Source organism: Apis laboriosa, unplaced genomic scaffold (genome assembly GCF_014066325.1).
Source record: "Apis laboriosa isolate Shangri-la unplaced genomic scaffold, ASM1406632v1 scaffold14551_cov152, whole genome shotgun sequence".
Lineage (NCBI taxonomy): Eukaryota > Metazoa > Arthropoda > Insecta > Hymenoptera > Apidae > Apis > Apis laboriosa.
The window spans coordinates 664,887-690,179 of NW_025221576.1; the positions used below are offsets into that span (position 1 = coordinate 664,887).

General features: G+C 31.1%; 3 protein-coding genes across 9 annotated transcripts; 1 reads left to right on the forward strand and 2 right to left on the reverse strand.

Annotated features, from left to right (window-relative positions):
• Positions 1–945: 945 nt before the first annotated feature.
• Positions 946–11,311, forward strand: LOC122710321. 3 transcript variants are annotated; one of them, XM_043928082.1, is made up of 4 exons: positions 946–1,673; positions 3,879–4,230; positions 6,701–9,566; positions 9,627–11,311. In XM_043928082.1, exons 1-4 carry the CDS (start codon positions 1,498–1,500, stop codon positions 11,051–11,053), a joined length of 4,821 nt encoding a protein of 1,606 aa, XP_043784017.1. In that variant the 5' UTR covers positions 946–1,497; the 3' UTR covers positions 11,054–11,311. The 3 variants fall into 3 exon arrangements, with proteins under 3 accessions (XP_043784017.1, XP_043784015.1, XP_043784018.1); XM_043928080.1 differs by having other exon boundaries at positions 948–1,673; positions 6,701–11,311; XM_043928083.1 differs by lacking the exon at positions 946–1,673 and adding an exon at positions 5,696–5,949 and having other exon boundaries at positions 4,096–4,230; positions 6,701–11,311.
• A 306-nt stretch (positions 11,312–11,617) lies between these two features.
• LOC122710308 (negative elongation factor E) lies at positions 11,618–13,198 on the reverse strand. The gene is made up of 3 exons (XM_043928061.1): positions 13,005–13,198; positions 12,209–12,702; positions 11,618–12,125 (listed from the first exon to the last, which is right to left on the reverse strand). Exons 1-3 carry the CDS (start codon positions 13,092–13,094, stop codon positions 11,882–11,884), a joined length of 828 nt encoding a protein of 275 aa, XP_043783996.1. The 5' UTR covers positions 13,095–13,198; the 3' UTR covers positions 11,618–11,881.
• Positions 13,199–16,376: 3,178 nt separating this feature from the next.
• On the reverse strand, positions 16,377–24,830 carry LOC122710292 (ubiquitin carboxyl-terminal hydrolase 47). 5 transcript variants are annotated; one of them, XM_043928045.1, is made up of 19 exons: positions 24,618–24,814; positions 23,908–23,990; positions 23,776–23,828; positions 22,717–22,908; positions 22,360–22,618; positions 22,077–22,255; positions 21,804–21,978; positions 21,616–21,737; positions 21,356–21,549; positions 21,063–21,277; positions 20,641–20,861; positions 20,367–20,531; positions 19,915–20,296; positions 19,475–19,843; positions 18,950–19,390; positions 18,622–18,878; positions 18,164–18,523; positions 17,931–18,091; positions 16,377–17,832 (listed from the first exon to the last, which is right to left on the reverse strand). In XM_043928045.1, exons 4-19 carry the CDS (start codon positions 22,903–22,905, stop codon positions 17,682–17,684), a joined length of 3,840 nt encoding a protein of 1,279 aa, XP_043783980.1. In that variant the 5' UTR covers positions 22,906–22,908; positions 23,776–23,828; positions 23,908–23,990; positions 24,618–24,814; the 3' UTR covers positions 16,377–17,681. The 5 variants fall into 5 exon arrangements, with proteins under 5 accessions (XP_043783980.1, XP_043783981.1, XP_043783982.1 ...); XM_043928046.1 differs by having other exon boundaries at positions 24,758–24,789; XM_043928047.1 differs by lacking the exon at positions 23,908–23,990 and having other exon boundaries at positions 24,758–24,830.
• Positions 24,831–25,293: the final 463 nt, after the last annotated feature.

Genomic DNA, 25,293 nt, shown 5'->3' on the forward strand with positions numbered 1-25,293 from the left:
TTGGATTATTGCCAATAATCATTTATTTATCTTGCTGGATCACGTAAAGACCAATTAAAATAAAGTCTCTATAATTATAAATTTTTAATTCATTTTAATACAATGCAGTAAAAAAAAAACGCGTGGTTTCTGAGTTTGCATTATAGAGGGTTAAGAAGATAACAATTCTTTTATTATTCTGTTTCATATTATTGTCGTGGAAAAAAATTAAAACTAAAAATCTAGAAGTGCAACGTTACAAATCCATTTATAAGATAAACAGCTAAATACATTTTAATCCCTGGTAATATAAAAGTAACTGCAAAAGATTTTTTATATCTAATGATAAAAATAAGTAAAAAAAAAGAAAAAACTATGGAATTGTTATCTTTTTGAAATTCTTACAGAAAAATTCTTAAAAAATAATAATGTTTAAAAAAATTCTAAATTTAATACAATTTTAATTTCAAAGATTGATTTTCATCAATAAGCGCTATATATATTTACAATTTAATGTATCAATATCTTTAAAGCCTTTCTAGAAATTCCTATTCCTAACTCAATTTGTTGAAAAATTAAATTTAAACGAGACAAAATAAATAAGAATTAAAATAAAATTTAAGAAATAATTTTAAATATTAATAATAAATTTGTTATGATGTTATATCAATATTTTTCCCTTGTGTTTTCTATATTAACACAAATCATTTAAGATTTAAACGAAATTAAAATAAAGATAACAAAATTATAATGTAAATTAAAATTCTTATAAAAAAAATAATCTTAAATATTAACAAAATTTGTAAATAAATATAATATGATATCATTACAACGTGTTTAAAGATTAAAAATAAAACGCTATTAATATTCGTGATACTTCCCTTTTGAAAACTGTTTCAATGCACCTTACGAAAAAAAATCAAATTCCCGCGCGCCGAAAGCTCCCTTCACTGCGCCTGCGTGGCGCTCGTGTAACGACCGCCAGGTGGTACAATGATACGCGTGTGCAGGTGAATTTTGCCCGGTCGAATTAATAGACATCCGACACGAAATGTTTCTATAAATAAATCCTGATGTCCGCGACGATATTGCGTAGATGAGCCAGAGAGGGTACAGAGTCGCCTAGAAGTCGCTGCACTAGTGGGCTGCTGTAAGAAAACCATCTTTCCTCTTTCTCTCTCTCTCTCTCTCTTTCTCTCTTTCTCCTGTTCACGGTTTCTTCCTCTTTCTATTCCTTTCTTCGTGCAACACACAGAGTGGTGACAATTATGTCGCGCAACGCCAGCATATCGACGTTCGTGTAACTTAGTATTTAGAACAAAAAAAAATAGCAACGAGAAAAAGAACTCGCGAAAGAAAAAACCAAGAAAGGTACGCATAAAAGAACGAAAACGGTGTGTTCAAACCGGAGGAGGAAAGGGCGCGATCGTGAATAGACCAGACGCGCCACCACATCATCAGGTAGGCAGAGAGGAAGAGGAGACTGGAGGTGGACAAGTGGAATCGAAGGGGGTGGGGATGGAGCCGGAGCAACGTGGACGCACCTCGCGAGCGTCGTCGACGTCGAGCCTCGGCCGCGAGGTCCGTTGTGGCTGTCAGTACTACCAGAGCGACTCGCTTCTGCCGGAACGACGTGCTCTCCTCGGTAGACCGCCGTCCAGGACGATGCAGCAGCCACCTGCGGTCCGCTGCAGGTCAGTAACAAGTCAACAGACAACACACGATTTTATTGTAGACGAGCTTTATAGACTTGTAACTGTGGCTATTCGAAACACTCGTCGAGATTTGTCCGTAGAATTGTCACTAGTTCTATATGGATTCTATATCCATTTTGTTTCTATATGTACGTATGTGTAATACATATATGTGGTTGAATTACATCTAATCTTACGTTTATATGTGCACGAAATAACCAAGCAACCCGTTTAGAAACCCGGCTTTGGACCAAATGCCAAAGATTCGGTATCCAGGTCAGTTCATTCCTTTTCCAGTTACGAATGAATATCCCTTCTGATAGGCATCCGTAACGCACAAGGAGAGTAGACGATGTTGTATAGGTTACGCGTCTCGACTATGCTCGCGTACCGCCACAGCTATTTAAGGTTCGCCCGGCTGGCTATACATAGAATCCTCGGTCAGCTCGGTTCCGCGTCCAAACTCCTCTCGCATCCCTCTATCTATCTATCTTTCTTGATATATGCCTGTGAGTTTACCTGTGTACGAAGACAGTGTACGATCATAAATGTACATCTACGAGATTATGAAATGTACGATTTATATGTGTATATCATTGCAACTATGAATGCGTATAATTGCAGATGTTTATCATGTATAAATTCAATATTTGTATGGATGTAAATGTACATGATTGAAATACATATTTTTACCTCTGAATCAGTTGATAATTAACACATTAGCAACAAGCATAAATTAATGTTATGATTATAAAATAAAATTGATACTTTTCAATCGAAAATTAAACTTAATTATTTTTTTAACTTAATTATGCATATGTACATAAAGAATTATTTATATTTGTATGCATAGAATAATTTCAGAAAAAGAATAGAGAGAGAGAGAGAAGGAGGAGAAGGAAAAATGATTGCTGCGAGCGAACAATAGCTATTCTAACCTCAAAATTTGAATTTAAATTTGATGCAATTAAATGGACATCGAGTTATTATATCATGATAATGGGAGTATCGCTATCGATGATCAATCCGCGGAAAGTCGAAACTCTATTCAAAATAGAGATAGGTTAAAATTTTATGTCGAGGATTCTTATAGATAACCTATATAATACCTGAGTTTTACATAGCGAGCATATCGTTATGTTAGTTTTATAGAAACAGAGAATTATTAAATTATTAAATTTAATATATTTTTATGTATAGAAGATTATACAAATATTCAATTTAAATGAAAAAGAATTTCATAAATTCAATATTCGATTTTATAAATATTATTTATAAATTATTACGAAATGTAATTAAAAGAATAATATAATAAATTGAATATTTGAAAATTAAAAAAAGAAACACTACATAATAAATAATAATTTTATTAAAAATTCATTAGTAAAATTAATCGAATTTGTAATTGTAACAGTATTCCTGCCGTTTTTGAAGAAGCAGCGTAGAACAAAGGAGGAATAAGCAAATATCTTCCTTCGACATTGATCCCTCCCGAACAAACCGTCTGCAAATTAACCTTGCGATCTATGAACATTCTGCTTCAACGCTGGAAACATAATATCTGCCTGATCAGTGCCTACTATTTCCACTGTGACGTCCGCTTCCAGTGAAACGAACACGGATTGACCAGCCTTCGTTCCCTGGCATTTGCTCAATAACAAGACTGATTTTGAAACTAACAGTATTCATACTAATGGTACAAATATATCAACGCTCAAGACAAAACGAATAACAATAACAATTTATTTAACTTGAACACGTAATCTAGTTGGTAAGTGTTTTTTGTATTAACGCTCAAGTAATTAACATTCAAGTTAACAGAAAATCAATTCAAATTGGGAAATAAGCGTAAATATTATTCGTATTTAAACTATCGCACATTCCAATATAATCGATCGAGCTCAAATTGCCACAACTTGATCAATATACGAAAATAACACAAATTGATGAAACTCAACACTGACATTAAACAAACGAGAAAAGTTTTTTTGAAGAAAAAATTAACTCTAAGCATGGATTGTCTCCGGAAAAGGACCATTTAAAAACTAACAAAATCCAAACTGTGTATAATAATAAATCATATCACAAGAAAACTATAATAACAATATCCGAGCCATCACATTTTTACTAATCAAAAAAAAAGAAGAAGAGAGGAGCAAGAATGCCAATTAGAGCAAGAAGAAAACGAGTAACTTTTCGTAACAGCGAGCACGAGTACGAACCGATCGCACCGCCGTCGTCGTCGCCGAAGCCGGCGACGGCGCCTGTCGTGCGAATCACCGACACGGATGTGGTGCCCGTCGCTGACAGCGACGACAGCATCGACGACCGGGCACGGCTACCTCCGGAGCTGACACGAGCCGGCGATGTCGTCCTTCCGTTGGACGGGAAAATCGAGGACACAGCGATGGAGGCTCGCGAGCTCGTGGAGACTGGCGACACCTCCGAGGAGCTGGAGACCCCGCAGCAGTTACAAGAACGTCTCGAGGAGCGTTTCTTGAACACTGCCACCCCGGCCACCGACTCCAGGACCGATGGCGAGGTCAACACCAGTCAAGTAAGTGTTTACTTTTTTTTATTATTATATAATATTTTAATATTTATTATTATACTTATTAAATATTTATTAAATATTTATATTAAATATTTAATATTTATTATTATATAAATCATCAACTATGATCCTTCTATTTCTTTTTTTCTTCTTTGTCTTAATAGGAATTGTCTTAATAGGATATTGAGCAATAAATTGAATTATTTGTTGTTACATTAATGTTAATTTTGCATTGTTTAATATTTTTAATATATGATTCAGTCATTGTCTATAATTAAATATTTATTAAATATTTATATTAAATATTTAATATTTATTATTATATAAATCATCAACTATGATCCTTCTATTTCTTTTTTTCTTCTTTGTCTTAATATGAATTGTTGGATATTGAACAATAAATTGAATTATTTGTTGTTACATTGATGTTAATTTTGCATTGTTTAATATTTTTAATATATGATTCAGTCATTGTCTATAATTAAATATTTATTAAATATTTATATTAAATATTTAATATTTATTATTATATAAATCATCAACTATGATCCTTCTATTTCTTTCTTTCTTCTTTGTCTTAATAGGAATTGTTGGATATTGAACAATAAATTGAATTATTTGTTGTTACATTGATGTTAATTTTGCATTGTTTAATATTTTTAATATATGATTCAGTCATTGTCTATAATTAAATATTTATATTAAATATTTATATTAAATATTTAATATTTATTATTATATAAATCATCAACTATTATCCTTCTATTTCTTTTTTTCTTTTTTGTCTTAATAGAAATTGTTGGATATTGAACAATAAATTGAATTATTTGTTGTTACATTGATGTTAATTTTGCATTGTTTTTAATTTTTAATATATGATTCAATCATTATCTATAATTAAATATTTATTAAATATTTATATTAAATATTTAATATTTATTATTATGTAAATCATCCTTCTATTTCTTTTTTTCTTCTTTGTTTTAATAGGAATTATTGGATATTGAACAATAAATTGAATTATTTGTTATTACATTGATGTTAATTTTGCATCGTTTTAATATAACATTTTAATATATGATTCAGTCATTGTCTATAATTAAGAATTGGATATATTACTGTTATTAAAATTAAGATATCAGATTAAGCTCTTGTGATGAATACTGATGACGCAGTGACGGTAGGTGACCAGAACTGGAAGACTCTGAATAGTTTCTGAATACCTCGTACCAAACGGCGAACAAGAGTGAGTCAGTAGGACGTGGAAATTATTTGCGATGTGATGAATCCATCTCTAAATATTACAGGATTAAAAATATCGCGCGAAGATGAATTGGATCGAATTTAAAAATCTTTTTTGGACAGCACATCGATTAATCCCGTTCGAAACAATAATAATCGTGTTAAAAAATCGAATCAAATTTTTCTCTTTTCTTTTTCCTTTTTTTTTTTTTTTTTTTTTTCAAAGGAACCAGCTCGACACGCTCCATCAAGACGAGGAATCTTCCAAAGAGAATACGTCTCGAGAAATGTCGTGCGAGACGTTCACCCGTTTATTGCCCATCACGGCCTATATTTAGCGAAACATGCGTATAAAAAGCATTAGAGCCAACGTGCCACTGTCCGAGGACCATTGTGCAATCGCGTTCCAGAAAACACGGATGTCCCCATCAATTGCACAATCCCAATCTTCCTTCATCATCTTCTAGAACCTTCAAATCTGTAAGAAAAAGTAATTTTCTTACAAATTATATTATATTTCACATGTCGTGAAAAATAGATTGTAAATCCAGACAACAAGTTGATTTAAAACAATGCAACATGACCTGAATGAAAATTCGATCTCGTCATCGATTTCTGCTCGATTACGCAACACGTAGCACAGCCATTGGTTCGCTCTGAAAAATGATAATTGATGGATAAGGATGCACAATCTATTTTGAGGCACGGCAGCTTCTACGCGTTCCACGATCCGTAGCGCTGTTTCTGGCTCATTAACGTTACGAGAAACGTTCTAAACTCGATACAACGGATTCAGAGATATTGAGTTAATTGTATTCGATTGGAAATTAAATAATTTTTTAAATAGACCTTACGTATTTAAGAATCTTATTATTTAATCGGCTCTTGATACAAAAATCACGTATCTAACATACCTTTGCTATATCCTCCTCTTTATCCTATTTTCATTCTCACTTATACATACTATTTCTATCTTCTAAATCAATCTTCTCTATCTCTTTCTTCCTCTCGATCGTTTCACTGACCTTTCGCGCAACGTTCCTCAACGTTCAAAAAAGGAACTATTAGAGTTCGCGTCCAACGACGAGATATAACGAAAGTAGCTCGTGACAAGCCTCGAGCATCCGTCTGCATCGTCGTCTAATTGCATCACGCTGCATTCCATGTATGAAAAAGAAGAGATCAATAAACCAATGATTCAACATGCCTATCATCGCCATTTTATTTTCAGGTAGACTCGTTGGCATTGGAGGAGCTTCCCCTTCGTCGGGGCGCCCGTGGCCTGCCCCAAAAGTTGAAAACGCAGGCTGGCAAATTACGTTCCCGCCTGAGAAACATCCAACGGCCAACGTTCGCGTTCTCCGACCGACATAAGCAGGAGAAGGGGGGGAGCGGCAGGTCGGACAGATCGAGGCCCGAGAAAAGGCCAAGTCGCATGGACAGGATACGATCCTCGTTCTCCGAAAGGCCCAAGTTCATGAATTTGCCAATGAGTCGTCCAAGGCTCTCGTTGCCGGACAGGTCTAAATTTCACTTGCCCGAACGGCCGAGGTTCAATTTCTCGGAGAAGGCGAGATTCCATCTGCCCGACAGAGCGAGATTCAACATCAAGCGGCCCAACATACGCTTCCCGAGCGCCCTCACTCGCTCCGCCAAGAGAGCCTCCCCCCCCCTGCACGAGCAACGTTCCACCGAGTCCACTATTGGCTCGCGAAAGAATATCTTCGACTTTTCCGCGTATCCGAGAATATTCGACAAGAGATCGAGGAACAAAGGCGAGTACGCGACCTCCACGCCTAAAGAGTCCAGGGCGCAGTCGGCGGAGAGCGCCACGTTTCCACGGGTGCGCAAAAAGAGCGACGGATTGAAGTGGGCTCGAAGATTGGACAAGACCGCGAGCTACGGGGACGAGCATCGCTCGAGCGAAGAAACCGCGGTGGAGAGATCCGAACCGTGGCGATATCCCTCCATGGAGGAGCCCAGGTTGTCGATGAGCGAGGGGGGAGCGGTCGCCATACCGTGGGAGGAGAAGCGGGAAGAAGAGTTTCAATACATGGACTACGAGCAAGAATCCCCGGAAACGTCGGATCGTCAGACGCCGCACCTTCCTACGTCAGATGCTTCGAGAACGGAGGAGGAATCGTACACGGGCAGAGACAAATTGAAGTATCAGCGTGGAGAGGAGGAGGAGGAGGAGGAGGAGGAAGATGTAGAGAAACGAACGGAAGGCGAATGGAAACAGGAGAAGGAGATACGCAGAGAAGATTTCAGACCCGTTCCAAGATCCAGGTCCTTAGAGGAGGTTCTGCATACTAGAGAAGAGCCAAGATACGAAGAATCATTTGCAGCCGTAGATCCGAGGAGATACGGGGTGCACAAGACCCCGTCAGAGGAGGAGGAATACGAGGAAGAGATGGACGAAGACGAGGAGCCTGAACCATTGTCCATTCAATCGGACAGGGAGCAGCAGCACTCGAGCAGCAGCTCCTGCGAACGACGACGCCACGGAGTGATCGAGGAGATCGATTCCGATGAATTTTTCCTACGAGAAAGTGGACTCAGCCAGGATGACATGAATTTCGGGAAATACTTGACGGGCGAGATCAGAGACGCTTTGAGGCCGGAGAGAAATGTTTTGGCCGACGAGGAAATGGTGCCGATTCCACCGAGACGCCCTGCGAGGACCAGATCCTTAAGAAAGGACAAAGAACGTTCGACAGAGTCGTACGATGTTACGCCACCTATCAGGCCGAACAGGGCTCGTCGAAGCGAATCTACGGACGACCAGATGTTCCGTGATCGAACCAGAAGCGATTCCAGGCACAGAGTGGTCTATCAGATGGAGGGAGAGCCGGCCCAACTTCCCGTGGAGCCGTTAGATGACATCGTGGTAGTGAAGCCTGTGCGCAGAAAGTCAAGATCTTTGCAACGTAGCCAATCGCAGCTCGCGACGGATATTCCTCGCCCACCGTCGCCGGTACCTCCTGTGGCGCCCTCTCGCAGAAAACGGTCGCGAAAAGAACCTGAGCGGAGGAACGGCGAACTAGTTGAACCTGCGATTTGCAATGGACATGCCGAGTGGGCCGGCGATTCCGCTCCCGGGAAACCTCTTTCATCGTCGCTGTCTAAAATGTACAACGTTCGATTAGACGAACAAGAAGAAGTGTACACGGCTGAAGAAATCATGGCAACGAGCGAAGAGAATATTCGGAAATTGGCGACGAGGCTTCGAGAGGAAGAATACATGGAACCGGCCCCGATCCCGCCGAAAAGAAGATCCAGATCCAGGGGTACTTCGGTCGCTTTGGACGAGGATAGAACGTCCCATGGCGCGGAATCGTTACCAGAAGCCGGTTACGTGGAGGAGGATATTCCGCGGGACGACTTAGAGTTTGAAAGAGAATTGACAGGTTACGCCGTTATAGAGAAACGAGAGAAACCACCCAGACCGCCGCCACCGAGAAGAAAAAGAGACAAGTTTGCCACTGCTCCTAGGTCGAATCCACCTAAACGTCCCCAAAGAGCGTACAGTACACTTGGTCCAGCCAGATCTAGCGAAAATAATATAATACTGATGGACGATACGTACGACATAACCTTGCAAGCAACCGAGTCGACTCCTTACATAGAAATCGACTCTGATGACGGAGAGCATAAAGATCTGCGTAGCGACGAGGTTTTGAGTAAGATGCAGGGACGACCGTTGCCAGCGCCACCTAGGCCACCTAGATCCAAAAAGGATAAGTCGATGGAACGATCCACTCGTGAACTGAGAGAAGAAATCGCCATGGAAACAACCACTGCCACGCAAACTGATCCTTTGCCCGATGACGTGGTGATAGAAGAGGAAGTGACGCAGGCGAAATTGGTCGTAGCGCCATCTATCTCAGGCTCGCAGATCATGGTCTCCACGGAGAGAATACCGAGTCCGTCGAGCATGGGCACACCACCTGTTCCTCCCCTGCCAATATCGCAGAGACTGCGCAAAGATGAACAACAATCGGAACAGGGTTACGATACCGTTTCGTTAAAATCTCCATCGCCGTCCAAAGAGATTCAAGCTCTCGAGGATAGACATTTATCCGCGCCACATTTGGGTGAGCCAATCCACGAGCAGGAACCGCATCTAAAATCTATTCGATCCGCCCTGTTTTCAGACGAGCCTGTGAGGATCTCTAATTTGGAAGTCGGGGATTTAAGAGTGGATCGTCTTAGCGTTTCTCAAATCGAGGCTAGTAAGATCGTTGCATCCGAAGTGGACGCGTTGATCATTACCGCATCCGAATTGAAGAACATAGAAGGCAGTATGGGGGAAAGTCTATCTCCTTCCATTATTAGGGAGTTGATGGCAATCAGAAGTCATTTGGAGACTGTGACCGCCTTCAGAATACAAGATCAGAGAGAAGAAAGCAAAGCGATCGAGGCGGAACAGAAGACAGCAGACATTCCTGTTGCAGAGGAGCAAAGCGTGGAACGGAAACTAGACGAAGAGACGATTGTTCGAGAAATTGGCGAAGAAGAGGAGAAACCAAAGAGCGAGGATCAAAAGGTTGTTAAAAGAGAAGTAATCCAGATAAAGGATATACCAAGTACACATACACTATCAGTCGCGCAAGTAGAGAACAAAGAGTCGATACACGCACTAACAATCTCGCAAGTAGAATCGAGCGATAAAGATATTCCTAGTACACAATCATTTTCTGATGTTCAAAACATTCAAGATAAGTCCTTACGAATTTTAGATACAGAAAGACCTGTTTCATTGAGCACGGGCACAGCTAAGGAATTCAACATAAAAGAATCCCACGTTTCACGTCCTCCCTTTGTAACAACCACCCTGGAAGAGAGCACCGAGTTGAGATTATCTTCGGATCGTGTGTTCGAAGCTAACAATGAATCAGTTGATCCAACCTTCGACTGGAAGCCGCCAGAATTCCGCGAATTTTCTACGTTAGAGAGGAAAGACGAGGAAACATCGAGCGAGATTAGCGAAAAAAAGACTCGAAAATCGAGGTCCAGATCGCCATCCCCTATAAGTATCTCTCGAACACGGCAGACCGCTTCCCCGGTTCGATCGTTACCACCGGTCATCTCGGTAACACCGGACACACCAGACAGTGTCACGAGTCACGGCACTAGCAGCGAAATACAGCCGCAACGTGCTGTAATCTCTTACACGTCGTTCACGGATCAGTCAGACAGAGAAAGCCAAAGAGAATCGTCTCATTCGCCCTCTTGTTTTGCGTTAGAAGGAACTCATCTCATCGCATTTCCAGCATCGCAAATTCCTTCACAGTTTTTCTCTTTGGCCAGTCATCGTACCGATACCGAACCAAGTATTACAGATAGTACCAGACAATTGATCAGGGTACTTCGATTAGCTGGTTTAAGAGCAATGAGGCATTTTGTGAATTATATGGCATCCATGGTAGGTAATGAAGAATCACGGGAAAAGATCAGAGAAGTGGAATTAACGTTGTGTGCGTTATTGCTCTTGGTCGCAGGTTTATTGATATTTTATTTCAGCAATCCTCGAACGATAACGCATCATCATCATTGGGACTATTTTAATCCGCCAAAATAACATAATAAAGTTGATGAAAGTTCTACAAATAAAATTCATGCTATTATTTTTATTTCTATTGACCGCCATTATAAAATAGTTTTATATACACATAACGGACATTCTATTTTTACAAACGAAAAATAATAAGAGAATAGACCTAATACTCGTAGTAAGAGAATGAAAATTTAGTCAAATAATTGAGTAATTAGGTTTATCTCTGATAATCATGTTAAATGTTTGTTACATTTTGAATAAACGTGTATGAGTTATATCTAATTGTTTTACAATTGTTTGAACAATTTAAACATGCCAAAAATTATATTGACTGATTGATAGGTGTGAAGGAAATGATACCTATACGTAATTTATTATAAAAATACTTGTATTTAATTGCTAAATAATGAATATGTATAAAAACAACATATATACATCTATATATATTTCAATTATAGATCTATTATCAACACAAATGTTATAATTATTTTTTTATTGATAAAAATCCTTTTTAAAAGGAAAAGATCAAATTCAAAATATCATCTAAAAATTACCAATTGATAAAGAATAATAAGTGATTGAGAAAAATTAAAATAGAATAATATGTTTTTATATCTTGTTTGCCTATTCATATATTCGTATATTCGTATTGACTAAATACGAATGTATGTATAATAATCAGCGCAATATCAGTTATAACAGTTAAGATACATTTGAAAAAAATATTTTTTGATATCTTGCAAATATTAAAGTATAATTATACTATGTACAAATCTATTTTTAAAAATTCTCTGACTGTTAAAACTTTATAATAACAACATATAACATAAGATAAATTAAAAAATATTATATTCACACAAAAAGATCTTCTTCGTACACTTTTAAATCTCTCCTATCTTTATGTGCACTTTTTTGAGAATAATTCGCTGCAATCGGTGACCACATAGAACTAGATGTAGCATCGGTCATAGATTCTATTATAGGTTGTCTTCGTGCTAATGATACTTTTAATTGAATAGAAGATACCATACTACCATCCATCTCACTAATTGCTCTTTCAGCAGCTTCCGTTTTATCAAATGTGACAAATCCACGACTAAAATTTTAAATATTAATGATGAGATTAGACCTTTCAAATGAAAGTAAATTGAATAAATATTTGAAACTAATTCTAATTACTTTTTTTCTGCTTCCATTGAAATATTTATAATATTTCCAAATGTTTGAAAATGTTTCTTCAAAAAATCTTCCGATATCTTATAACCACATACAAATATTGTATTTCCAGCTCTTGGCTTCATTTCTTGTTTAGATGGTGATTGTACATCTCTACTAGTTCGATCTTCTGTATCTTGAGCACTCACAAAACTATCATATAAATCTTTAACTCTTGGTCTTACTGTTTCTGGTTCTTCTTCTTCCATTTGTGTGGCTGAGAATGGTTGATAAGAACTTACTGTTTTTTCTGTACTATTTAATTTTCTTACTAATCCACGCGGTCTTTTAAAAGATTGTTCTGGTCGTTTGGGAGTTTTTGGAGCTGTAATTACTCCAGATTTTATCAACTTTTTGGCAACTTCCCTAGCATCTCTAGCCTCTGTAGGCCGTTTTGGCGTTTGTGGTACACGTTCAGTTTCTTGTTTTGGAGCTTTCAAATCTTGTAGTGCTTTTTTCTTTTAAAAATTAATATTAAATTATATAAAATTATATAAAATTATATAAAATTAACATATATAGTAAAAAAAATAAAATTAAAAAAGGTAATCGTAGAAACTAAAAAATAACCTAAAAATAGCAATAACATTCTATCGTAAAATATTTTATTTAAAAATTTAAAAATTTCAAATAAGAATTTACATATAAATAACATTTAATCTAATTATGTAACTGTATATAAATAAATAAATTCATAATATATTTAAAAAATTAAAATATTTATTATAATAAAATATAAACATAACCTATAAATATATACCTTTCTTTTAAGTTTATTATATTTCGCTTGCAACATCAATTCTTCTTCTGTTAAATTTGATGGAAAATGTAAGTATACCATATTTTGCATGTAATAGAAAGAAATATAAATTTCTTCTTATTCACACAAAATTATTAATATAATACCCAAAGTCAATGTTTATGTTTTACTTTCTTATTTAATATATATACATCCAAAAATTTTAATCACATGTGTTGGCAAACATGAAACTCTTCATGATGATACAGACAAGAATAGCAAATATTCGAAAAAAGATAGAGATACGCTAAATATACTAAAAATCAGCGACATTTCTAGAGTGTCTCAAGTAAAACATAAATATAAATAAAAAAAGCAAAAGAAGGATAGAAAAAAAATTAAAATATTGAAATCAATGATTCTTTAAAATGTTGCAAATGAAACTTATAAAGAAAGAATAGAAAATAGTAAGAGAAGAATAGATTACAAAGAATTAGCCATGAATGCCATCTTTTGAAAACTAAAGATATTTGTTCAAAGAAACATCTTTTTAAAAGAATTCAGAGATGGCTCTAATGACCAATTCTTAGTTTATCTCTATCCTTCTTTTATTATTTTCTTCCTTTTTTCTGCGTTCCTTTTTTATGCGTTTCATTTACAACACTCTAAAGATGGCATTGATTTCACTATTTTCTCTTATCTCTGTCCTTCTTTATTCTTTTTATTTATTCTATACTTACTCGCATCACGTGATCACAGATGAGGTAGGAATATTAATTGAACATATTTTTATAATTTCTCTTTTAAAAATGTATCTTAATATTTAATGTAAAAATATAGATATTCTCGATTTTACAATGTATCTCAATGATCTTGAATAAATATATATCCTAATATATATTTTTTTGCATCGCTGTGAACAGCGGTGAACTATAAATAAAAGCCAACAAAATTCAGTCAACAAAAAGAATAAAAAACAATTTTAAAATATTCGAAAAACGATACTATCAAAGATTGATCTTTAATTTTAATTATGATTATTCTGAATTAAATCAATAATATTAATAATCTTTATTTTAATAAAGAAAATAATTAAACATTAAGATAGTAGATGATAAGTTTTAGTTTTCTCAAAATATAGAAAAGTACATTAATATTTAAATGATGTTTAGTATAAAAATATTTGTAAAATTGAATAGTTTTTATTTAATAATTTTTAGTTATGTTAAAAAAAATTAAGAAAATAAATAAGAAATAAAGAATGAAAAAAATTAAAAATATATTATGTTGAAAAAAATAACATTTTCAGACTAAATGAAATTAATAAATAATTAATGAATTTAAAAAATTGCTAAAAATTAATTTAAAAATATCTTATTCGTCTTTATATAAAATGTATATTTGTTTAGCTCATAAATATATTATCTAAGTAAATAATCTCTTCTATAAAATAATAAAGTAATAAATTTTATAAGAAAAAAATAAAACATGAAATAAAAACATAGTTTCAACGAAATATTTATTCAGTCCATTTCAAACGATTCACGCAAAAAAGTATATTAAAAATTAATGGATATAACAATCGTCAAAGGCAAGAGAAAACACCAGTAAATACAAACAATAAAATTCAATCACTTCGGTATTCAATTATTAATATAAGTGAACATAATTTGCTTTGTAGTGTATAATACAAAAACATATTTAATCGTCAATAATGAAAAGAATTCATTAGAAACTACAATCATAATATTTAAAGTTTGCGCGTTACAATTTCGACATTATCTTATCTGCAAAAAGATACAATACGACTTTTAATGTCATTTGTATTACTTCATTAACATAAATATATGTAAATACTTCAATATTTTAAACATTAATCAAAAGATGGCGAAATACTCACGTTCAATTCAAAACTAAAATACTTAAAAAGTTTAAATATATACTTAAGTAGAGATATATAAATATTGAAAATTGTTATAGGAATATATGTAAATATTGAATATTGAAAATTAATGAAATAGTAAATTTGCAATAGATTTCTTTTCCTTATAATAACAAAGAAGTGTTTGAGAAAAAAGTTTTAAAAACTATTTAATAACATATAATTCAAACGAAAAGTTCATTCAAATAATCGATAATGTTCGCAGTCTTACAAACTTTTTAAATCAGTACAAACAAATATAAAAATATCAATGGGGTTACAGAGTGCTTAAATTTAAATTTTTTCTGATAATTTATAAATTTCAAATTTATTATTCGCACATATACTACTATTATGCACAAAAGAGACTACTTCAATATTTGGTAATTACAAAAACAAATTAAAGCCTAGTTCGTTAAATTACAAATGATACAATGGGATTCAAAATAATATGAAAAGAAGATAAAAAGAATTAAGTCTTTCATTATTTTCAAATACAGCAAAAATACTAATACTCCAAATATGTAATGACAAATAGTAAGCAATTTTTAAATAAGAAACTGAAAAAATTATCAATGATAATTTTTTAGTTCGTAATTATTTTTCATAACCGTATGTAAAATTTATTTATTTTATAAAATATAGAAGAAATGATTTTTATCATTATTTTTTTTTTTTAATATTTATATTATATGTAATTATATCATTGATAAAATTATAATTTTTAATTATCATTTTTAATGAAAGAATAAATTTTATTAATAATTCAAAACACAATCAATAGATCTGCATTTCGTAATTTTTTCAATTATTATAATGATATGCATCAACAAGATTTTCACAGCATGAAACTTGCTATTATTTGTATTTTTTTTTTTTTTTCTTCATTTTCCTTCCTTACTTTATAAACATCTAGATTGTCATGTTTATAACAAGTTATCAATATCGATATAATCACACGCGAACGATTTGAACTAGGCTTTCATGTAACAAATATATTATAAATATAAATTACAGTTATATATTGAAAATTGTTGAGAGCATTGTAAATTGTTGTACAACAATCGATATTATTATTTCAAAGATATATATATATATATATATAAATTCCTCCTTTTTTATATAATGAATTTTTAATACTTCTATCGAATTTTAATTCAATGCGCTTGCCTTGATGAAACAATTGCAAAGAAATAATAAATCATGAACAGTCTATCAAAACGTTCTAATAAGTGACAGGGATTAACAACAACTTTGTATTTAACCCTTTCAGCACCAAAATTTCTAAAAATGTAGTATTAATAAAAAATGCCAAGTTAAACTGTTGGTAAATGCAAAAAGGATGGTGTGCTACATGCATACATTGCATTATCGTACATTTTAATACAAAACATATTTTTATATGTATATATATATTTATATATTCTGTTTACCGATGTATGGTGATATTGATATGAAGAAAGATATCAATATTTGATTCACAAGTTTTATTATTTACAAGCATTGGTCTACAAAATGTAAATTTGGTGAATTTCTTTCAAGAATCTTTTATTTTCATTATATCGAAAATTCGATTTGTAGGAAATAGTTCTAATGCCAAAAAGTGGCTAAATATACTTTTTTGGTTTTTTCCAGGGATACAGATTTTTTTTTGTACCCATAACATGTAATGAATGATAGCATACATAATTAAATAAATTAAAACAGATTGTATAGGATACATATCTGGCCAAAATTAATATTTATATTTCATCGATTAATCTTTTTTTAATTTGATAATAGTAACGCTAATAATATAAAATTGTATCAGTTATTAATAAATTCGTAGAATGTATCAATTATTAATAAATTCATAGAATGTATATTTAATATATCCAAAATCATAGAAAATATTTGTATTTTTGAAATAGTTATTGAATTTAAACAGTTATATAAGCGCTACTACTTTCAAATTAAATAATTGAACTCAAGACTTATGATACTATTATATTGTAAGAATGCAATTTAACCTATACTGGCATTAAAAGGGTTAATTATGTTGTGTCAGATAAATGTTTTCTTTTTCTTTTCTTTTTTTTTCTTAAACATCAACAAATATGAATATACTCTGTGCTGTATTTTGACATTAAAAATATTTAACATTTTAAACAAGATGATTAGCTAAAACGTTTTGATACAGATATGTGAAGATATAAAAATTCTTGAGATTAAGAAATGTATTAAGGAATTTGTGAAAATAATGTAGTTGCAGGAACTCCAAATACATATATATGTCAATTACACACACACATATCATAAGAAGTCCATAGTTTAAATTCGAATTATCACCATTAATTCATTTTTTTTTTTTCTTCTTTCTTATACATAATTCACTATTATTTAGCACTTTCATTATTTTCATCAGTATTTGTGCTTTTGAATGAAATTCTATAGCTTAATAATCCATATGTTATTGGGAATTTTATGATCCTTATGGTATTAAAACACATTGAAATGAAACGAGATAATCTGAATTTGAAATCTTTTGGTAATGAGTAATATTTCACAAATTCAAGGAATTTTATAAATCCGATTGGTTCGAAGAGCCAAAAAACTTTAAAGACGTGGAAGCTTTGAAATATTGAAGACTTACTGAAGCACAGAATATTTTGTAATTGTTGAGTACTTGATTCCACAAATACCTGACACGATGTTATCACTTTGTACGCAAACGTTTCATGTTCCCACACATGCCTATTTAACAATTGTTTTTCAGAATACGTATGTTCAATGGAGGATCATTCACCATCCAAATATATTCTAAGCGCTTTTTCTTTACGCGCATTATAACGTGATGCAGAGGAAAGTGGTAAAAAAGGTGATACTTCTCGAATTGCGATATCATTGTACTCTTCTTGTGTTAATGGTTGTGAAGTTTCCCTGCTATCTCTATTAAATAGAAATTTCGGAAGTTAATTATTTTTATATTTTACTTTAATCATTTTATACATTCTATATCATAATTATTTTTAAGATATAAGACATACCTATATAAGAATACAGCACCATCTTCAACATTAAGTTCGTCACCAGATGTTAATTCAATCCAATCTTCATCATTTTCAACTCGTACAACAGGTATATGTACTGAACCCTTTCCTCTCATTATATTTATATACTTTTCTGGTATATCCGATATCAAAGATAACTAAATAAAAATTCAACATTATTATTTGATTACTTTCTTTTAATAAATATATAATTTCTTCATTTAACCTACTTTTTTCATCATTTCTTCCATTGTTGTTTCATCTAAAACAATTTCTTGAGGTGGTCCAAAGTGTCTTTTTGTAGGGAACCAACGTCGGACAAATATAATAACTTGATTACTATTGGTAACTGGATCTTTATCAGGTAACTCTTGTACAATCATTTCAAATTGAGAATAAAACTGAAAGTCCTTGAATTTTTGATGATCTAAAAGTACTTTCGATGGTAACACAAAACACTTTTCTCTTAATCGACATCTTTCGTATGGTATCTCTATATTATATCTTCTTTTCATTTCTGCAAGAATCTCTTTTTTCGCTTGGCCTACAGTCATATCTTCCGAAACTATCCATTCGAACAAAAATTTGCCCTGTTAAAAAAAATGTTATCATTTATATTAATAATAATATTGTTAATTAAAATTACAAAATATACAAAATATACAAAATATAAGAAAATTTATTATACCTCAGCCGAATCAAGGAAAAATTGATGCAATTTTACTGTAAATTCACCATTACGTAAAGCCCGTCCTATCTCTATCCAAAGTTTTTCTCCGTCTTCGTAAGAAACAAGCTGACTAAGTAAACAGCTACAGTCTGATTCACCGCATTCATCAAAATAGCGACAAATTTTGAAATATTCTGCGGGTACACCTACATATGGTTCTAAATTTTTCTTCAAGGTATTGAATATCATTCTTTTGTCTACTAATACTTTCAGAACTGAAGTCAAAGTAATTATTATTAAATATTTTTGTTTTAAATATTTTATAAAACAAATTTAAAATACATACATTTCTCATTGTGATTTGTATATGGAGTAGCTTTAAAATAATATTCTGAATCATCGATAATATTATCCCAGTTTTCGATTCCAACTTGATTTAACATTTTAATAGCTCGATTACTCGTACTCGATGGAAGATAAGGTAATTGAAAATCATCATCTCCTGGAGCGTCTCCAACTAATGTTTTGTCACTATCACTCAGACTACTATCTTCACTATTACTTTGTTCTGGAGTATGCCATTCTTCACCCTCTCCTAATTGAGGACTTGCATTTCTTACTGGAGTATCTTCAATAAGTTTTCCACCTTTTAAAGTATCATTACATTTTGTACCACTATCTCGATGAGATTCAGTAATACTTGCTTTTGATGGACTGTCAATTACAGATTTTTCTTTATCTTTACATACTTCTTCTAACATAGGAATATTTAATTCATCCAACATTTCTGCATTTAGCAAAATATAATATATATTATAATTTTTGAAAAGAATATTCAAAAGAATTATTCAATAAAAATACATTTACTTACCTTTACTTGGATTAGGAGGTAATCTTATGCGTAGAGTTATAATATTTTCCAATTGTTCAGCAATTCTAGATATTGTTGTTTCCAAATAAGATTTATTACATTCAGCATCACAATTAGTACATACAAATACTTTAACTAAATTACAAAATTCTGCAACTGCCAATATAGCGTCATCATTTTGTACGAGTATTGTATCTGTTCCGTGTTTTCGTAAAATTATTTTCATATCATCTGGATCCATATTAACAAATTTTCCTACTACTTGTTTATATTCTTTCACTGTTTGTGTAAATAAACCTCGTACATTTAATGGTCCTTCAATAAGTTTTTTTCTAGCTACATCGACGACATATAATTTAGTTACAATACCTATTAAAAGAAATAAAAAATTTATTTAATATAATGAATATACATATAAATATGTACAAACAAATACGTACCACCTCGTAAATGTGGCTCAAATTTTTGATCTTTATCACGTATTTCTAACAATAAACTATATCGATTCACTCGATGACACCAAATATTTGCAAATGTTTCATGTTCTCTACCCTCATAGCTAGCCACAATCAAGTCATTGTTGGGATCATAAGCAACTAAACGACATTGATTTAAGCTTACCATGCCTTCCAAACAAAAGTTTTTATAAACATACTTTGTCGTTTCAGCCCAAGTTGCATTAGGCAAAAAGGAAAGTCTAAAATTCAGTTTTTTATCTTCTGTAGGATGTTGACAATATACTTTTACTTTAGGTGTGGCTAGATCTTTTTCACGACTTTTTCTATCATTATCTTCATTTTCTTTCATTTTTTTTAATAATTCCTGAAATAAAATATTATAAAAAAAGAAAAAAAGATATCATTAAATAGAATAATATCCCCTAATATTTTACCTGTATATGTTTTGGAAAATCTTGTACTTGCATAGGTAAAGTATTACGAGTGGGATCAATTTGTCTATACATGAGCATATAAGCATTAGTACTACTATAAGCTCCACTGAAATATGATCTGGTTGAACCACCACCATATGTTTTCTGAATATCATCATGAGTTATCTATAATTAATACAATAATACAAAATTTATAACAACATCATATATTTAAATAGTATTTACTTTTTTTTATTAGGATTTATTAGGATTATAAATAAATATTATTAAATACCTGCGTTACACTTTGATCATTAAAACAAAACCATTCTTGTGTTCTAAAATCTTTTATATAAGCATAGTAATGGCCACCACTAGCGCTACCGCTATGAATCATAATTGAAAATAATTCATAATTATAAGGTCCTTTTGCTGCATTACTATTACGATTTTTTTCATTTTCATGATTATGCATAGTACAATTCGATGTTGAAGGTCCATTACTCATATCTATGCCTAAAAATAAAATATTTAAATAATTATTAATTATTAAAATGTATACAAAATAATTAATTAATATATTGTGACTCTTAAAGACTAAAATAAACATAAAAATTAATATATGAAAATAATGGTTAAAGCTTATTTATTAAGTTATAAGTAATTTAAATTTGTATTAAATGAAATTTTATTGTATAATTTATAAAAACAATATACCTTCATCATCATCTTGATCATGATTTGTTGAATGATTACTATTAGGAAGACTGTTTTCACAGGGAGGACAATCATCATCTAATGTGCCACTATCTGTTATAGAATTATCATCGCATTTTGCTAAACTATTATTTTCATCAGTACTTGGAGATTCTTGGAGATTTGGCATTGAAGCAATAAAAGAATTTAAATTTAATGTATCCGGAAAAGTAACCCTAAAATTAAAAGTTTAATATAAAAACATAAGATTAATGAAAAAATATTAAAAAAAAAAAAAATTCATATATACTTACTTATCATTAAGTTTAATTCTATGAAAGGTTTTGAAATCAAAATCAAATCGTTTAAGATGAAGGGTTAAAAGATAAGGAAATTTTGTGAATTTTAATCCTTTATGAGCATCACATTTTTTATTACATTTTTCACAATGATATTGATTACTTCCTTCTAAAATTTCATACTGAACAAATGCTCTTAAAGCTTCTTCCTATTAAAAATAATATTTTATATAATAAATTTTATTTATAAATAAAAATATAACATAATAACTTACCACACTAGTATATGCCACATTGCTACCAAATGGTCTTACTGGTAATGGTATATCAAGGAAAGTATCTTCTCTAGATTTTTCAGTACCACATTCAAGACATTTAACATAATCAATCATCTTTCCTAACAATATAAAAATCAAATTACAAACTCCTTTCTAATATTCATAAATGTTTCAAATGTACATACCTTCATAAAGTCTATTTATCAAATCAGCTTGTTCAGTATTTTTAAATTTTTGTTCTAAAGCATCAAACATAACTCTGCAAAGTTCTTGAATATCATGTTGTTGCCAAGCTTCTGTAGAATCCCAACCAAAGCTTTTTGTTAATGAGGTAGTTTCTACTGCTGATTTTGTTGATGTCTATAAATATAAAAAATGTACTTAAATATGTTTTTATAATCATAAATTCATAAAATTATAAAATATATTTTATGTAATTGTACTGTAATTATGTAAACCTGTAAATTTAAAAATAACTTCTGTAATTGATATGGAATACTATTGGCTTCGTCTTTTTCTGATCCATCTATATATTCCCAATTGTACAATGCATTTCGAAATTCAGGAGTCATATATAATGCTTGTAATAAACTATTTAAGTAACATGTCATTGCTTGATTGACTAAACCAACATAATCTTAAAAAGAATATCATGAAAAATTAATAATAAAATATATCATTATAAAATTTTAATTTGTATTATTGCAAAAAAAAAATAAAGTATAATAAAATATCACATACTTGTTTCAGATTTAATAAGACTTTTGAAATCAATATTATTATCTTCACCCCATACTGATGAATGATTAGGAGATGGTGGAGGAGGATTATATGCAGACTGATGGCGCATAATACAATATGATGATTGCTTCTGCATTAAGATATCTGTTGGGTCCATAACTAATAATGTGGGTTTGTGTTCACTTGAAGATTCTCGATCAAAAGAAAAATCCACACCAATTTCTGACATTGTTTTATCTTTCACTTCTGATAAATTAATCTAATGGTAATAATAATTTTAATTTATATGAAAAAAACACCAGTAAACTATTGATAAATAATTATATTAATAATGAAACAAAAAGAAATATTACTAACCAATTTCCCAGCTGATACTAAATATAATTGAAAACTGTCTTGTGGTATTTGACAATGTTCTTCAATATAAACATAAAGCTCCTCACCACGGGTAGATTCATGTAATAGTAGTCTGTCACTGGTAAACTTATCTTTAAATCCAGATAGACTACATTGAATGAAACATATTTGACCAGCTCTACAAACCATGGTCTGCAATAAGAGATTAAATAAAATATGCAATATCTGAAAGAAATTTAATTTATTTTTTAAAAATAATTTATTGTGGATAATTCAATAAAAATGCAATCTAATTTTAAATATATTCTTAAAAAATTATGTAATTTAATATTATTTTAATTTACACAACATCAATTATTGTTTGTTTTTTAATAAAATAAAATTATATTTTTACATGAAAATATTCAAAAATTTAATAAATTAATTATATTTATATTATTTTTAAAATAAATTAAAATTATTATTAAACAAAAAGAGATTAATAAGTATTACCATAAATATATAGAAAAAAAAGGAATATTCACTTTTAATTAATAAATATAATATTTAGAGATAATGTTACAACTGATCAGTAATTTTCAGACAAATAAAATTGGCAATATGCCATACTAAAGGTAGAAAATGAGGGAGATCTACGCAACACAGTAAGATACTACTCTGCACAGTATGACACAGTAAGGAAAGCCTATAGAGCCTCCAGTTATATTTAGAATGTCTAAACGAAGACTTGGAAAATGGCTCTCTTCTCCGACATCAGAATTCTCCCCTCTCTTTTTCTTTCTTCCTTACTCTATTACTACTTCCCTATTCTACATTTTCTCTTATATAAATGCCAAATAAATTAAAATAAATTTTTCTATTAAATTTTATAAATTAAATTTCCTAATATAATATACAAAATATAAATTATTTTATATATGAATAAATTTTTAGAAACAGAATGCTATTTTTTATTAAAATGATACAACAATATAAAAAATAATCTATTACAATTATTCATATGTAAATTTCTTTTAATATTTATAATCAGAGTTAATATCTATCACACTTAATACTTACTAGCAATATATATTGTAGAGTCCAGTCTTCGTATACCTTTTTATTGTTTCAATCTAAAAGATTTCAAAACAATATAAAATTACAATTGACATTTATCCAAATCCAAAATTTCATAAAATTTTAAAAACTAACATTTTTATCTTGTAATAATGTATTATCTTGTATTAAATTACATTTCACCAATAAACTTCTTTTATCAAGTATTGCTACAGTCTCTGAAAGTAGCAATAAAAATCACTTCTTCTTACATTTTTTACAAACACAGACAAGATAACCATCCTTTCGTTTTATTTAAACCAACAAAATGAACATTCGTAAATAAGAAATTATAAATTTAAAGTTCGAATTAGTGTTACTAACTTGCACAAATAATGTATTAAATGTTATTGTAACAGAACTTTTTTTAATAAAAACAACACATAATGTAAACAAGTCACAAAACAAGAGTCCACGAAATACAAGCACAAATAATTAATATATTTCACACTTTTACCGATGACTGTTAAAAATCTAAAGACGAAAAACGTGTAACACGATTTAAAATGTTTGTACGATGAAAAAACGTTTGATTAGACGAACGAAAATCGAGCGCATAATACTCAGAAGATCGGAATGCGCTCTTGTGCTAATACAAACGAGTTAAAACAAGGCTTTTCGTTTCATGACGATTAACAAAATGTTGTCTGATGATATATACGATTCTTGGCCAATATTAGTATTTTAATGAATAAGAAAACATTCAATTTATGCCACGCTAGTTTGTTAACTAACAAGACACTAACAAGAATAAACGTAAGGTCTTATGAAATGGCTGGTCAAATACTCGTCTTGTTGGAACTCACGTTTAATGAGATTTACACTTGAATAATTCGTTTTTGAATCTGTTAATCATATTTACATTCTTTCATCACATAAATTCTAATCGGAGAACTTCTTTCGTACATCAATATAGAAATTTTCGGTATAATATTTGACTCCTTACCGAAATCACTAAGAGACATGTGCGACGTTCACTTTACGCCATATTTTCTACACAACACAGTTCGGTGCTGCCATGTAATAATGCCAATCAAAAACTACGAGCATAAAGAAGATATAGCATAGATTAAATACCTAGTAATACATTTTTATGTTACTCAATTTAAAAAATGTACATCTTTCATTATTTTTGTATTTTTTTTGGTGTCAATTCAATATTATCAGTTTAACATAGAAAAAAGATTACATTACTTGTGTTTGAAAACTAAATTTAGTGAAAGATAAATACACGTTTCAAAAATAAAGTTTAAAATATAAGAATGAATTATAATTATAAGATCGCTTACAATATTGTTCCAAATGAATTAAAAAAATCAATGTTTTTTTTATAAAAATATTTTAATACATTATTACTATAACTTTTTTAACTAAAATTATTAAATTTTAATTTTCACTAATAATTTTTATATTATACAAATAAATGCGTGTATATATGGCATGTGTATGTGTGAGAAAATAAGAATAAATTCTGTAATATTA

Coding starts and splice junctions, on each gene's coding strand:
- LOC122710321 (XM_043928080.1), top strand. CDS start 1,498: ATGGAGCCGGAGCAACGTGGACGCACCTCGCGAGCGTCGTCGACGTCG. Junction 1,674..3,878: donor CCACCTGCGGTCCGCTGCAG/GTCAGTAACAAG, acceptor TTTTCGTAACAG/CGAGCACGAGTACGAACCGA. Junction 4,231..6,700: donor GCGAGGTCAACACCAGTCAA/GTAAGTGTTTAC, acceptor TTTTATTTTCAG/GTAGACTCGTTGGCATTGGA.
- LOC122710308 (XM_043928061.1), bottom strand. CDS start 13,094: ATGCAAAATATGGTATACTTACATTTTCCATCAAATTTAACAGAAGAA. Junction 12,703..13,004: donor ATAATAAACTTAAAAGAAAG/GTATATATTTAT, acceptor AATTTTTAAAAG/AAAAAAGCACTACAAGATTT. Junction 12,126..12,208: donor TCAATGGAAGCAGAAAAAAA/GTAATTAGAATT, acceptor TTAAAATTTTAG/TCGTGGATTTGTCACATTTG.
- LOC122710292 (XM_043928043.1), bottom strand. Junction 21,278..21,355: donor AGAATTAAACTTAATGATAA/GTAAGTATATAT, acceptor TTTTAATTTTAG/GGTTACTTTTCCGGATACAT. Junction 18,524..18,621: donor TTTTCCTTGATTCGGCTGAG/GTATAATAAATT, acceptor TTTTTTTAACAG/GGCAAATTTTTGTTCGAATG.